Raw genomic sequence first — 14,694 nt, 5'->3', positions numbered from 1 at the left:
TTAATAAGCGAATATGAATAGGAGAGGGACTGAATAGAAAGATGAGTAAAAAACAAAGTATCAATAACAGTAAATGTGTAGCATTACAGAGCATTTGTTTTTAGATGGAAAGAAACAGAAGAAAACAGTGGATTATCCACTGAGGAAGGGAGCGCGAGGCTCCTGAAAGTTTGGTTATATTCCTCACATTAAAGCCTTGGAGGTACTTTAAGTACACCACTCGCATTGGCATCGCGTCTTCATTATTTTTGTTCTACTATTGAATGCATCCTGTTGAGTCACGTGATCAGGAGACACGCAGAGCCTGCAGCACACAAGTTATACAAGTATCGTGAGTGTATTAGCACTATTTATTTACTAGGGAAAAGACAAAAGGAATAACCTCAGGATTTGGACAGGTGCTTGGCAAGTGGATCTCTACAAGAGCAGCCTTCAGCAGCTAATGGGGACAGGGAGATTGCACTGAATCGTTTTTTAAGATGATTTGGTTTGGAAATGTAAAGAGATGTAAGGTTAACTTATATGTTAATAAAATGGCTGTGGCCTTTTCAATCCACAAAGGAAATGTGTAAGTCTGTTTATTGAAGGGTGTTGGTAAAAGGAAGGAGGGTCCAGAGATTGACAATGCCCGTGTCAAGGAACCTGCTGCTCCCCACATACTTATATAGCTTTAAAATTTTAAAGAGTGTTCATTCCTGAGTGCAAGACACTGTGCAACATGGCAAAGCCAAAAAGCTTCTGCAGGGAGAGATTTAGATATCTGATCATTTGATGTCTAATGCCAAGGCTGGATGCACAGAAATTAACACTTTCTCTGGTACTGCAAATGCCCAAACTACTTTTAACTTCAGTTGCCTGAAAGGACCAGTAACACCTAAAAAAGGAAGCAATTTTGTAAGCATTTAATTATAATGCACTGTTACCCTGTAACAAAAAATGTGGGTTTTCTTCAGAAGCTCTACTACAGTTAATATAAATTAGCTGGTGCATTGTTATGAAGGCAGTCATTTAACTTGATATTGTGCCATTGGGCACACAATTACGTAGCTAATATAAGCTGAGCAGTAATACAATTGTTTGTAGGTCTAATACAGGAAGATGTCATACAATTCTCATACATTTGTGAAGAATCAAAGGCTTTCTCATATACAGTAAATAGGACTTATATCACCAAGCACTCAGAAATGCTAAAGGGCTGTGGTTGCCTTGGGCTGGTTCAGAAGTCAAAACATTATGTGCAGCATGACTACCGTTAATTTGACTATTTTTACTATAGATACAGTATCCCATGACCTGGATGAATGAGAACCTTCACAGATATAAACCTCTATTGTTACACTTACTTCCCCTTTATGGGTATAATGATATATCTATTCATAGTGACCACTAGTTTTTTTTTCTATTATTGCAAATGTCTTATTTTGGACTGACCTTGTGACCTGTAAACTTTCTGTATGCATGTATATTTTAATTTATAGAGCTGTGCATTAAAACACTGAGCTACAATTGTGCTATTTCAATCATACATTTGTTTTCTGCGTGCCAGTTCAATACATCAATTTCCCTGATGGCTGCAAGGGTTGTCACTCAAATTCTTAAAAGACAAACACTTTACCCTTAGCTTGCTGTTATATAATGCCATCCATCCATGTCAAGCTGCCAAAGCATGGGGACTTTGGAAAGATAGAGACAACAATAATATAGAAAAACAATAAAGGGCACCAGGATCAAATGCAATATAAATGTGGCAGCAAATATGCTAAATTACAGACATGGTAATTAATAGAGCATTATTAAAGAGGACATGTCACCCACATAAATAGCTTTATAATGAAAGTCCTCTGCAAATTAAACATGAAATCAAAATTAGTTTTTTTCATTAAAACATCCATGCCTGTTATAAAAGTGTTTAAATATCTGAGCTGTCAATCATATATTGCCATCCCCGCCTATATGCCTGAGGCATAGAGGCGGGGCAGTCAATTACTTTCATGTTCCATTCAGTACTTTCTAGATGTTACTGCCCTTATCACATCCCCCTTCCCTCCTCACGCATTAAACAGTAATTGTGTCAGGCTCTGTGCATGGGCCTTAGGCCCCCCAATTCTGGCACTAAAGATTTTGTGGTGATACATAACGTGCCATAAAATGTGTCTGTGTAATTCCAAGACTAAAAGAAACAAAATTTAAGTAATATCTATTGTATAGTGCAAGTAAAGTTTATTTCTCTAAACTAACAATTGCCAGCGCAGGTTGCTTGCTACTGACAGCAATGGAAAGAGTTGTAAGCAGCATTTAGTATTTCTTTAGAAATCCTCTCTGAGCTCCTAAATCCTATTTATGAGCCCCAGCGTGGTGCTGTCTGATAAAATGGTTATTGACAAGAAAGTAATACATTTATTCACCTCCTTTGCTTTATGCATAAGTCAATAATTCTGGAATAAATCCAAGGAATAGCACTGAAACAGACACCAGGAGCTAATAACTGCAGCCCTGGCAGACATGTCAAATCAAATGGATGCTTCGCCCTGATTTGCCCTCTCTGTATTTTCCACCCATATAAGAATTATCCTCTGTTATTGAAGACCTACAATTTCCTAAGAAAACAGACTGGTTTGGTTAATGCTGGGAACATGATTGGGGGCATGGACAGGGGCGTAACAAGATGTGGCCAAGGCGCACACTGGGTTGGTGTAACATAACGTTTGATAATAGCTAATATATCCTATGATTGAAAGAGTCTTATTTTGGTTGTTATGCCTACCTTTAAAAAAAAAAGCTGCAGACTCCACATAGAATCAGCAGTTTATATCTGTTTACATATCCTTGGGACCCATCGGATGAGGATCATGTCAACAAGCAGATACACTGTAGTTCAGTCCCGACAGGATTTTCTAACCTGATCGATAGGTATCTGGACAGTTTTTAGCCAGATATCAATTGGGCAGGTGGTCGGCAGGCCCCCACATATGGGCCGAAAAGCTGCCATCTTGGTCTGGAGAGGCTGAGCTGGCAGTTTATATTAGCCCACCTATGACTAGCTTTACAGACATAAAATTGAGCAAATAACCTATTTAGCTATATATAATCACACACAGTGTCAACACAGAGGATAAATCAGAGCAGCTACAGTATAAAACTCGCTCCGTCATGATACTTCAGTGCATGAATCTGAAGTAATATGGCAGTGGTAATGTAGTAAATATCATGGTCTCCAATGCATTAAGGTACATCATTTTAGCTAAATCAAATAACCCTCATTAATAAGTCTAATTTAATTTTGGGTTTGAAAGCCAGCTAGGATAGGAACAAATTAAAGTATATTTAGTTGGGAATGTAATTGCTTTTTACTTCTTTCTCTGTGCTGCAGTGCAGAGCTCCTGGCGGAAATGTCATTCTGAAAACAGGGCGTTCGGATTAGGAATTCATTTACAGACCCTGCTGGTCTGCAGTTTAATGACTTAATCAGGTTAGCTATGAGACTGTTCTGTGCTTGCAGCCATAAATCAGGTCATGGTTATAACAGCTGATAGGCAGCTCACTAAAAACCCCACAAGGTGAATTCAAACAGACTGAGCTTGAACCTGGACTTGGGGGAGGGTGTCACTATTTACATTATCTTTCCAAAATGTGTATAATCCATAGGTGCTTCACATAGGGGCACATTTACAAAGCTCGAGTGAAGGATTCGAATTAAAAAAAACTTCGAATTTCGAAGTGTTTTTTTGGCTACTTCGACCATCGAATGGGCTACTTCGACCTTCGACTACTACTTCGACTTCGACTCGAACGATTCCAACTAAAAATCGTTCGACTATTCGACCATTCGATAATCGAAGTACTGTCTCTTTAAGAAAAACTTCGACCCCCTACTTCGGCAGCTAAAAGCTACCGAAGTCAATGTTAGCCTATGGGGAAGGTCCCCATAGGCTTGCCAGCGTTTTTTTGATCGAAGGATATTCCTTCGATCGTTGTATTAAAATCCTTTGAATCGTTCGATTCGAAGGATTTAATCGTTCATAATCCTTCGATCGTTCGATCGTAGGATTAGCGCTAAATCGTTCGACTTCGATATTCGAAGTCGAACGATTTTAGTTCCTAGTCGAATATCGAGGGTTAATTAACCCTCGATATTCAACCCTTAGTAAATCTGCCCCATAGTGTTATCTGAGCAGAAGAACCTGCAAAATGAATTGAAAGCATGATCTAAATTATGTTCAAGAGATACCCTTATATATGTGTCCAGTACCTTCTAAATATAACTGCATGAACTGGTGTTCGATATATATCCAATTTAAGGGGTACACTGAGATCACCTTAAGTACTGAGAGGACTATAGTTGCCATTTAGCTAGTGAGAGTAGAGAGAGTGTGTGAGTGTGTGTGTGTGTGTGTGTGTGTGTGACATTTCTGTTCTTTGATAAAAGTTACACAAATTCTAAGTTCTTTGGAGGAAGAAAATGATCAGAAATTGAAGAAGGAATCCTAAACATGAAGTAGACAGTGGCCACTGCTGTAGTAAGTGGATATTAAAATTCTATGGAGAGACCCAAGGGAGACAGTATTGAGCGCAACCTTGATAGTCACAAAAGACAAACGAGGATACTGAGATACTAAATGAAGATTCAGAGTTCCTTTATCAGGTAAATTGATTTAATTCTTTCAAACTCTTGAGTCTGAAAGTAATGCAAATTGTAATTCTTTCTTTTGTGCAAACACAAATGCAGATTTATGAGAAGGTTTATGGGATGAGTTTGAAAACATAAATAAGAAAACTGATGGCAAAAACGTTTCTCTTAATAAAAAGCAAAAGAAAATTGCTAATATTATGAGAATGGTTGATATTTAAAACACTCTAATTTTCCAAGAGGATTCCATAAATGCTGGTAACACCAAGCTAGAAGATGATGAGCACATGCATTGTTCTGTTTGTTTTGAAGAGAAAGCTTTTGTACCTAGTTTTTCTAAATCTCTGGAGCTAGGTAAGAATGAAAAAAAGAGTAACTGAGGATTATCAGTTTAGAAACACAGTTACAGGTTAACAACAAACTTAGGAACTCTAAGAAATCAAAAATACCTAAAGAGAAAAAAGAATAAACAATTTTGTTAATTTATACAGTTTAAAGAAAGTTTAGAAAAAGTGTATTCCAGGAGCAGGAATAAAGGGCACATTGAGAGATCCGGTGACACATGTAAACCAAGTGATCACAGTGTACAAAATATGTCTCCTCCATCTGCTACAGCCAAACAGGGTAAATCAGTTGTAGCCAGAGAGCTAATGGCAGAAAACGGTCAGAATTTCTGTGATTCAGAAATCCAGCATCCTAAGCATTGTTTATAAGGTATATGAAGTTTATATAGTGGATAAAGTATTCTATTGTAAAATATAAGGATATTATAAGTCACCGAGGAGTTCCATGACCATATAAAACGGCCGAGTGTTTATATATAGGTCATGGAACTCCCAAAAAGGGGTACTTTGTTTATTATAATACATAAGTTTTAGGAGTCATGTGACAAAAAATTACATCACTACTCATCGTTTATAACGAATGACATCACTAGTCCCCGTTTATAAGGATATAATTTACAGGATTTTTATAGCTCTTGTGTATTATAGCTTGATATAGAAGGATTAAAAATGCACATTGCTGTCTGCAGATAAGGAAAATGTTAACTACAGAATAATGTTAGTACAGTAACCAGGTACCAGCAGATACCGTTAGGCCTAATTACAAAAGAGTTGCTGCCATAGTCATATACAAAGAGGTTTTTACTTAGAATTCAGTGTTGAGTTTTCCCTTTTCACAAAATGAACCAAGCTTGCAGGGAGCTATTTATAAGCTGCAACCCCCTCCCCCCAGTGAAATTAAAGGGCTTCCGTGTTTTTATAAATGCAAATGTATTTAAAACCATGCAGAGATCTCGAACTTCCCTTAATTGCTGTTTCTGCTCCCTGTAAATACCTCAATCATATCCTCATACATCTCTAATTCCACTAGAGAAGAGAACATCAAGAAGGTACTTATTTCACACAAAAATGACATTTCGGCAACATTATGGTTCATAATGATAATGGCATATGTATAAGTCTTTCCTTCAAAGTATGTATTGGAATTTCCAGCTTTAATACAGGTATAGGACCTGTTATCCAGAATGTTTGGGGCTAGGGTTTTCTGTATAAGGGCTCCTTCCGTAATTTGTATCTCCATACTGTGTCTACTAAGAAATCAATTAAACATTAATTAAAACCAATAGGATTGTTTTGCCTCCAATAAGGATTAATTATATTTTAGTTGGGATCAAGTACAATGCACTGTTTTATTATTACAGAGAAAAAGGAATAATTTTTGAAAATCTGAATTATTTGTTTATAATGGAGTCTATGGGAGACGGCCTTACCATAATTTGGGGCTTTATGGATAATGGGTTTCCAGATAATGGAATGGAAGGGTAGGGACAAAATGCTTAATACAGACTCTGTGAGTTCTGTATTTAGTAATTAATTAAGACAGACAATTCTGAGAGTGGAAATGATCTGCCACCTCTTAGCTTTTCCAGTCAAATATTGCAGGGTATTGTCAGCAATGGAGAATTATCGGAGCACTGCCATAATCTGCAGGTGAAAATATTTACTTGTGAAGAAAATCCATATAAACAAGTCAATGTGTAGCCAACTGTGCCTGGAGACAGCCAAATAAATGTACACAAGGACAGCACAATGCACCAATACTACAATACATACCAAAATACTGTAAATACTGTATTTGAGGGGATTTTTGGAACGCCCAACAATTCACAAGGGGATAATGTTAGGCTATAGCTATTGTTATCTCTCTCCGCCCTACATAATGTAGCCTTTACCTCCGATGTTAAAACAATTCCTATTAACATCCATATCTAGTTTTCGAAAGGTCCTTTTCATCGTTAAGAGTAAGATACTAATTGGGTGAGGGTGAGATATTAACTACACCCAGGAGATTTGGTATGTCTCTAAATTCTATTCCTTCCCTTTCAGAATGAGCAAATGATAGCACAGGTCTCCCAGACCTTATTCAGAGGTGTCCAACGAGGCTGGAGTATAGGCATCAAGAAAGCAATAGTGTAGACCTGGACAGACTGAAACAATATAAAACAATTGACAGAACTGCAGACATAAAGAACATACAAACAGGCTAAAAGAATATGGAATATACAAACAGGCTAAGATACCCACCTACACAGAGAAAAAGTATATACTGAATAAATATACACCCTTACCAACTGACACTGATCATTGGCCCCTTACTGTTTTGTTGTGGAAGAACCATAACATTCCTTTGGCTAATTGGAAGCAGATCCTACCAGCATTGAGTTCAACACCTACTGGAAAGCCTTCTTAGAAGAGCAGACAATACTGTAACAGTAAAGGGAACCTGCCATGTTTTAAGACTGAAATGATGGACAGGTAGGTGTAAACTCGACTACCGATAGCTATAGACAGGACTGTGTCCTATGGAGTATTTCAAGCTGAGAACCTCAACCACTGAGGGTCTAAACATCCATGATCTCCTCTTTTTTTACAGCAAGCCAATTACACAAGCTAGCCGATTACTAGGCAAGATGAAAATGCCTGACTGCATAGTTCAGACCCTAATCCTTGCATTACCAGATGGTCGTGATAAATGGTACTTGAGACCCAATAACAATAGGACTGATGCTGGAAATATTTCTGTCTATGTTAAAACCAATAAAATTACACAGCGTAAATTAATTTGGAATTATAAAGCATGGACAACTATTAATACCAATTTTTCCCATTTTAATTAGGTTCACTGTGCCTCACAAATAATAATCCACCCTTTCTTTCAGAGCACATGCAGTACAGAACAGGAGGAAAGAACAAATTATACAGATTAGCAATGGACCTCAATATACTGTAGATGGTGAGGCAGAAGATAAAGATACAGGGTTAATACAGGGACAGTTGTAATGGGGCCCATGCCTCCATGTATTATCAGTAATATACAGATATGGAGATAATGCTGGTTATACTAACACAGAGGAAACCTGAATGTGTCTGCGAGGGTAGAGGACTAGTGAGCACAAGACTAAAGAATAGCCAAGTTATAGGCAAGAGAAGATACGCTGTACCCCATTCATGCATGTATCACTAATTAAGGGTTAAGCTGTCAATACTCCCTATGGGATAGATTTGGGCAATCTGTGTATTTTTTAAAGTGTTCATGTGGACTAAATGCATTGCTTACTGTTATCTCTGCCACAAGTGTAGGAGCACTAAAGGGGGAATAAAACTACACCCCTTGGTGCTCAAATATGAGCTTATACACTATTCCATAGCAACAATTTTGCTTTCATTATTCCAAATGCAAAGCGCATTAATATATTTGCTACTGCATTGGCAAATAGCCCCTGACTTCTAACATTTGCACCAGGGCTGATATAAATGTTGGGTATAGAGGACACTTGTCCTAGGCCAGCAGTACTATAGGGACACACGGAGGAAGGAAAATAACACAGAAAGGAGGTCATTTATAAACGTGGTGTAGTGTATATGTCTTCGCAAATTGTTTTATTGCACATGTTTTTCCCTGAACACTAAAATATTTTACTGCCGTGCCTTTCTTTTCAGTTATTGCTAATTTGCGCTGTGCACAAATATTCACAAAATGCTCGCGGCCACTGTGCAAAGTTGTTGTGCGCGAAAATAGGGTTGACAGTGATTTAAATTCAATTTGTAAAATGCTTTTTTTTCTCCCCACCAAAGTCATTGTGTAATTCAAGCACAGAGTGTGATTTTGCCATATTTAAAAAGCTCTTATGGAGATTGGCAGTGAGAATAAAAATTTGCAAAGCCGTTTGCACATTAAATATACCACTCTTACCCAGCCTTTGTGTAAACGATTCTGCCCTGTGCAAAGTTAATAAATGAGCCTCAAAGTGTTAAATTCATATATTTTGTGCAACAATCACTAAATATTGTTTCTATATTATTTCCAGCAGCCCTGTAACTGCTACTGAAATCCAACTCCCAACATCTCACTGAGGGGCCGATTTACTATGGGTCGAATATCGAGGGTTAATTAACCCTCGATATTCGACTGGGAATTAAAATCCTTCGACTTCGAATATCGAAGTCGAAGGATTTTAGCGCAAATAGTGCGATCGACTGATCGAAGGATTTTAATCCAACGATCGAAGGAATATCCTTCGATCAAAAAAAGTTAGCCAAGCCTATGGAGACCTTCCCATAGGCTAACATTGACTTCGGTAGCTTTTAGATGGCGAACTAGGGGGTCGAAGTTTTTTTTAAAGAGACAGTACTTCGACTATCGAATGGTCGAATAGTCGAACGATTTTTACTTCGAATCCTTCGATTCGAAGTCGTAGTCGAAGGTCGAAGTAACCCATTCGATGGTCGAAGTAGCCCAAAAAAACCTTCGAAATTCGAAGTTTTTTACCTTCGAATCCTTCACTCGAAGTTAGTGAATCGGCCCCTTATAGTTGATGGCCCACTAGTGATGGGCGAATTCGCGCGTGCCGAATAAATTCTCCCATCACTATGGCCCACAAGTTGGATATCCTTGATTTATTTTCATCTAAAATTGGCACCCAGGACCAAGACCTCATCTTTTTTAATTCTAGCCTTGGTCCCCAAAATTTATATTATTAAATACATCATTCTATACATAAAATCCTATTGTGTGTGTATATATATTTAAGGCATGAAAGTTTTTAGTGGTAAAATACATAGAAAATATACTCACATTTAATAAAAAGAAGAAATTGTCATTGATTTAAGGGAACAAAAAAATAATCTTCATTTCTCATTTTAAACAAATGCATGCATTTTAATTGTTGCCATCATACGGTGCATAGGAGAAATATACTTAAATATTGTTTGCTTAAAGCAAATAGATGCCTTCCTGGCAATGAGAATGTTTACCTGTCTGGCAAGAGAAATATAAAACATCCCTTATCTGAGTCCCCTGAACAAGAGAGTGCACTTTCATGTCTGTTCCAGATGGCCCTGGCCCCTTATCAGCAGCTGCAGCCAGCGGTACTCACCACCGTCTCCTGGTAACTGAGAGCATATAGATTGGCTCTAGGCTTAATTGATGCCACAGCAGATCAATGACAGAAGATTAACAGAATGCCAGGTCTGGGCACACAGATTGCATGGGGCCATAATGAAGGCATCACTTTTAAAGTAAGGTTGATGTGCTGGGTGTTGCTAATTTCTTGGGATTTATCAGGTGTGAAATGAATTACAACCTGGCGATGTTCATGGGTAGGATCCACATGGTTTCAACTTGAAATATTTGTCTTGCAGATGAGCATTATTTTAATTGATACACTTACTAAACTGGCACATTAGAAATAAAAAGGGGTTCAAAACCCCTTGGCCCCCCACCAAATAAATCTTCAGAGGGGCCTGGCACACACAGCTGCCCTCCCCTGCAACATGGTCGCACAGGTGCAAGAGTGACAATTTAAAGAATAAGATCAGCAGGGAGGGGGGTCTATGGATGCTGTATAAGAAGCAGATCATGCCGTCCGGGCTCCCTCCATCTATATTTTCATCACTGCATACAGTTAATCTCAACTAGAAACTTTAGAAAGAGTCCTGCACAGGTCCTGCTGGGCAGACCCAAACTTGACTTGCACTCACCACCCCATGAGGCCTTGTACCCAGACACATTATGTGTTATAGATCTAGCTTGACTAATTTCATTTCATTTTATGAGAAGGTGAGCAGGGACCTCGATTCTAGGAAGACGGTGGATGTGATTTACTTAGAGTTTGCTAAAGCATTTGATACAGTGCCACACAATGTTACTGGTTAAATTAAGGAATGTTGGCCTGGAACATAGTATTTGTACCTGGATAGAGAACTGGCTAAAAGATAGACTACAAAGAGTGGTGGTAAATGGAACATTTTCTAATTGGACTAGTGTTGTTAGTGGAGTACCGCAGGGCTCTAGGTCCCTTGCTTTTCAACTTGTTTATTAATGACCTGGAGGTGGGCATTGAAAGTACGGTTTCTATTTTTGCTGAGGATACTAAATTGTGCAGAACTATAGGTTCCATGCAGGATGCTGCCACTTTGCAGAGTGATTTGACTAAATCAACTGGGCAGCAAACTTGAAAATGAGGTTCAATGTTGATAAATGCAAAGTTATGTACATTGGCAAAAATCATGTAAATGCAAGTTATACACTAAATGGCAGTGTGTTTGACAGTCTACCCTCAAAATGTAAGTTTTCCATCCCTCGAAACTGTTTAGTTGCACGTATCTGCACTCTCTCCAGCTCATTTATATCCCTCTTAAAGGAGAAGGAAACCCTTTTGCAAAAAACTCGTAATGAATTTGGGATAAATATTCAGATTCAGGTGCAGATTCTGATCTGTTAATGCTCATACAGATGAGCAGTTTTGCCTGTGCTCCCCTTCATTCAGTTTTAAAGGGTTCAGTCACAGGGAGCACAGAAAGGAACGCAACTTATTCATTTAAAGGGGCCTATACTCACACAGGTGTATGTAAGCGCCAAACACAGGTGGAATGTAACATGATGCGTTCCAACTTTTTGGTTGGCTGTTATTCATTACAATTTTTAATGATTTGCCTTTTTGATCTCTCTTTCCAGCTTTCCAAAAACGATGTCCCGTGAGGCTACAGTTTTATTGTTACTTTTTGTTCCTTGTCTTTCTGTTTAGTCTCCCTCCTACACATAATCCAGTCTCCCATTAGTACCACTGCTTGGTTTCTGGGTTAAATTCTGCTCTAGCAACCAGGTCGCTGCTGAAATATTATTTGTGGTTGAAGAGCTGCAACCACAAATAATAAAAAAGAAGACAAATGGCAAATTGTCTCAGACTATCACTGTCTAGATTCCACTCAATGTTGGAGTGTTCTATCCCTGTATTCCTCCTTTTCAGGATCAGGTGCCAGACAGTATATTACCCACCCTGCCACGGATTGGTAAATCACATATGGTCCAAGAAACTGCTGCACACTATTAAGGTGAATATAATCTTTGATAGTGTTCTTTATTAGCTCATGCAAGTAGACAGGGCAACGTTTCGGACCTCGTAGGGCCCTTTATCAAGTGGCTTGATAAAGTGGCCTTACGAGGTCTGAAACGTTGCCCTGTCTACTTGCATGAGTCAATAAAGAACAATATCAAAGATTTGATTCACCTTAATAGTGTGCAGCAGTTTCTTGGACTATCACTGTCTAGGTCACACCAAAAGTTAATTTTAATGCAAATTACCCCTTTTATTCTATTTTTGTAGTGATGACTCCAGTGTGCAAGTGCAGTATACAAGCACAGAAGATGAAGAAATATGCAACTGCCTACAAATGACAACTGCTGCAGTAAAGTTGCTTGTTGCAGTATAAATAGTTTGCATATACTGAAAAATATATGTAATGTAAGAATTCTTTCTAAAAATAATACTGTTGCTAATCTTTACCTTCAAAGAAATATAGCATTACTAACATGCCCAAGGAAACGTATTCATTATAATAAACTTTTTTTCTGCTTTATAACATCTAATTTGTATGTGCAAACTTATTGTTGGACGTACAAGCTGTATTTAAGGGCACTGTGATATAAAAGAGCTCATTCTTACATAAAATATTAGAACCCCCGATCCACAAAGTGCCAGGTGCCATAGTACAATGAATGCAGATTACATGTGACGTTTCAAAGCTTAGAGGAAAAACTCTGCTCTGTTCTTTATTACATACATTTAGCACATCTGTACGTCTCACAGCCACTCACAACCAGCCAGCAGAATTCTTATTAGAGCCGCCCTGTTATTAAAGAATAAAAAGACAGAGCGATGATTCATTAAGGTCTATTGAAGCTCATTGCAACGTGACTGCCATTGACTTCAATAAACCATGCAATTTGTCAGCATACACAGATCAATGAATCAGCACTCATTTGTGTGACTCAATAGCCTTAATAAGGAAAAAAGTGAACTCTGCTGGGATAACTATCTATGTAATTAGTACAACTGCGCAAAATAAGAAATACATATAAATACAAACTCTTATATGGATAAGATGGACAGCAAAATACCTTAACATACAATTGGCATTTACCCTTGATGGATTCCGACAGATGGGGTGGAACACCCATGGGTACTGCAAGCACATCCACTTCTGGGGTTAATATTAAAATGGATGTAAATACAACAACAACCTTTTACTTAATGAAAGAAAATAGTGTTCTTATTGATGAGAACGTTTTTAAAGTTATCTGTAAATGTAACAGCAACCAGTGTTGTACTCAGCCAGTGGGACCCCGGAAAAAACCTGGTGGGCTCTGGCCTTCATGGACCCTGCTTGCCAAGGCCCACTTCCCAGCCCAGGCTAGCTCCACCATCCGAAACCACGTCTACTCCCCTGTCAGCCCTAGAAGTGGGTGTGGGGTTTTCAGGGGGGGCAGATTCAGGCCCTGAAGTCCCCTGTCCGACCCCGACTGCAACTGAAAGCATTATTCATCTGTGGCTTTTGCACTACTAATTCTGACTCTTGAAATATTTAGTAGAAGTCAGGTCTCATTAGCCACGGTAGAGTATTGCGTGGGTCCATTTTTTGGAACCCGTACCCGCAACCTGCAATCCGCAACCTGGACCCGCATTCTTACCCTCTTGGACCCGCTACCCGACCCGCAAGTACCTTATCCGCAACCCGGACCCGCGACCCGCTGACCATCAAAAATCAGGAAGTGCTGTCATTGTAAACTTTAAGTGACATCATCGGAAGTAGGCGTGATCAGAAAAAAGGAGTAAAAAAGACTATTGAGAAGACCCGCAACCCACAAACCAGCAAAACCACGACCCGCGTCCATACCCACACCTGGAACTTCTACCGGCAACCAGCAGGGTACCGCAGGTTTTTGCTGATAACCCCGGGGTCCCCGACCCGCTGCAGGACTCTAAGCCACGGCTCCATTTCTCACAATGTCATGCAAAGGTTTTCACAGGCTGGTTTATCTGCTGGCTTTTGCGACAACGCAGAGAACAGCAAAGGACTGGCAGATATTGTTTTCAACAGCAATTACATCAACAAATAACTAATTAAAATTTGTAATTAAGGTACAGTGGAAATATGACATGAATGACATTTTGTTCAATAGGCAAGATTTTAATTTGACCCCTTTAAAGCTAGAAATCCATTACAATGTTTAAACAAAAGTCTAAACCACAGGGGCTGAAACAGGCACATTGGTCATGACTTATCTAAAGGGAAAGAAGACTTTGAAGGAAAATGAATAAAACTCACCAGAAAATTCCAGTGCAACTTTTCAGGTGACACTGCAGTAACATCAGATTTAAAGGGGCGTGACTTTTCTTCTAAAAATTGGATGTGGCTGTAGGATCTGTGTTGAACCGTTGGCGGCAGGCACTGGAACTCATTTCTGAACTAGAAGTGGAAGGAAACAAAGAAATTTATTTTATGCATCCTACTGTACCATTTATCAAAAAACCTAACGAGGCAGTAGGCTGAATGTTATTTAAATACAGCAGGACTAAAACAAATTTATTTAAATGCATATAATATAGTAAAGGGGCTCACTCGGGCCAATGTATTGGCTATTTGACATTGATTTGCAGTTTGACTGAAGGGCATAACTATGAATCAGATTGGATTTGTCCACTGCCACTGATATTTATGAAC

The 14,694-nt window shown here is 38.8% G+C and overlaps 1 protein-coding gene across 16 annotated transcripts in view; it reads right to left on the bottom strand.

Moving 5' to 3' along the window:
• Positions 1-14,694, bottom strand: part of rimbp2.S (RIMS binding protein 2 S homeolog) — a 176,692-nt gene that overhangs the window by 89,763 nt on the left and 72,235 nt on the right. For all 16 annotated transcript variants that reach the window (XM_041580332.1, XM_041580338.1, XM_041580330.1 and 13 more), the window contains exon 6: positions 14,299-14,439. In XM_041580332.1, coding sequence (XP_041436266.1) covers positions 14,299-14,439 — 141 coding nt within the window. The remainder of the gene's footprint in view (positions 1-14,298; positions 14,440-14,694) is intronic.

Source organism: Xenopus laevis, chromosome 1S, assembly GCF_017654675.1.
Source record: "Xenopus laevis strain J_2021 chromosome 1S, Xenopus_laevis_v10.1, whole genome shotgun sequence".
Taxonomy (NCBI): Eukaryota; Metazoa; Chordata; class Amphibia; order Anura; family Pipidae; genus Xenopus; species Xenopus laevis.
The sequence above is the reverse complement of the archived record's forward strand: the minus strand, read 5'-3'. Positions and strand labels throughout refer to the sequence as shown.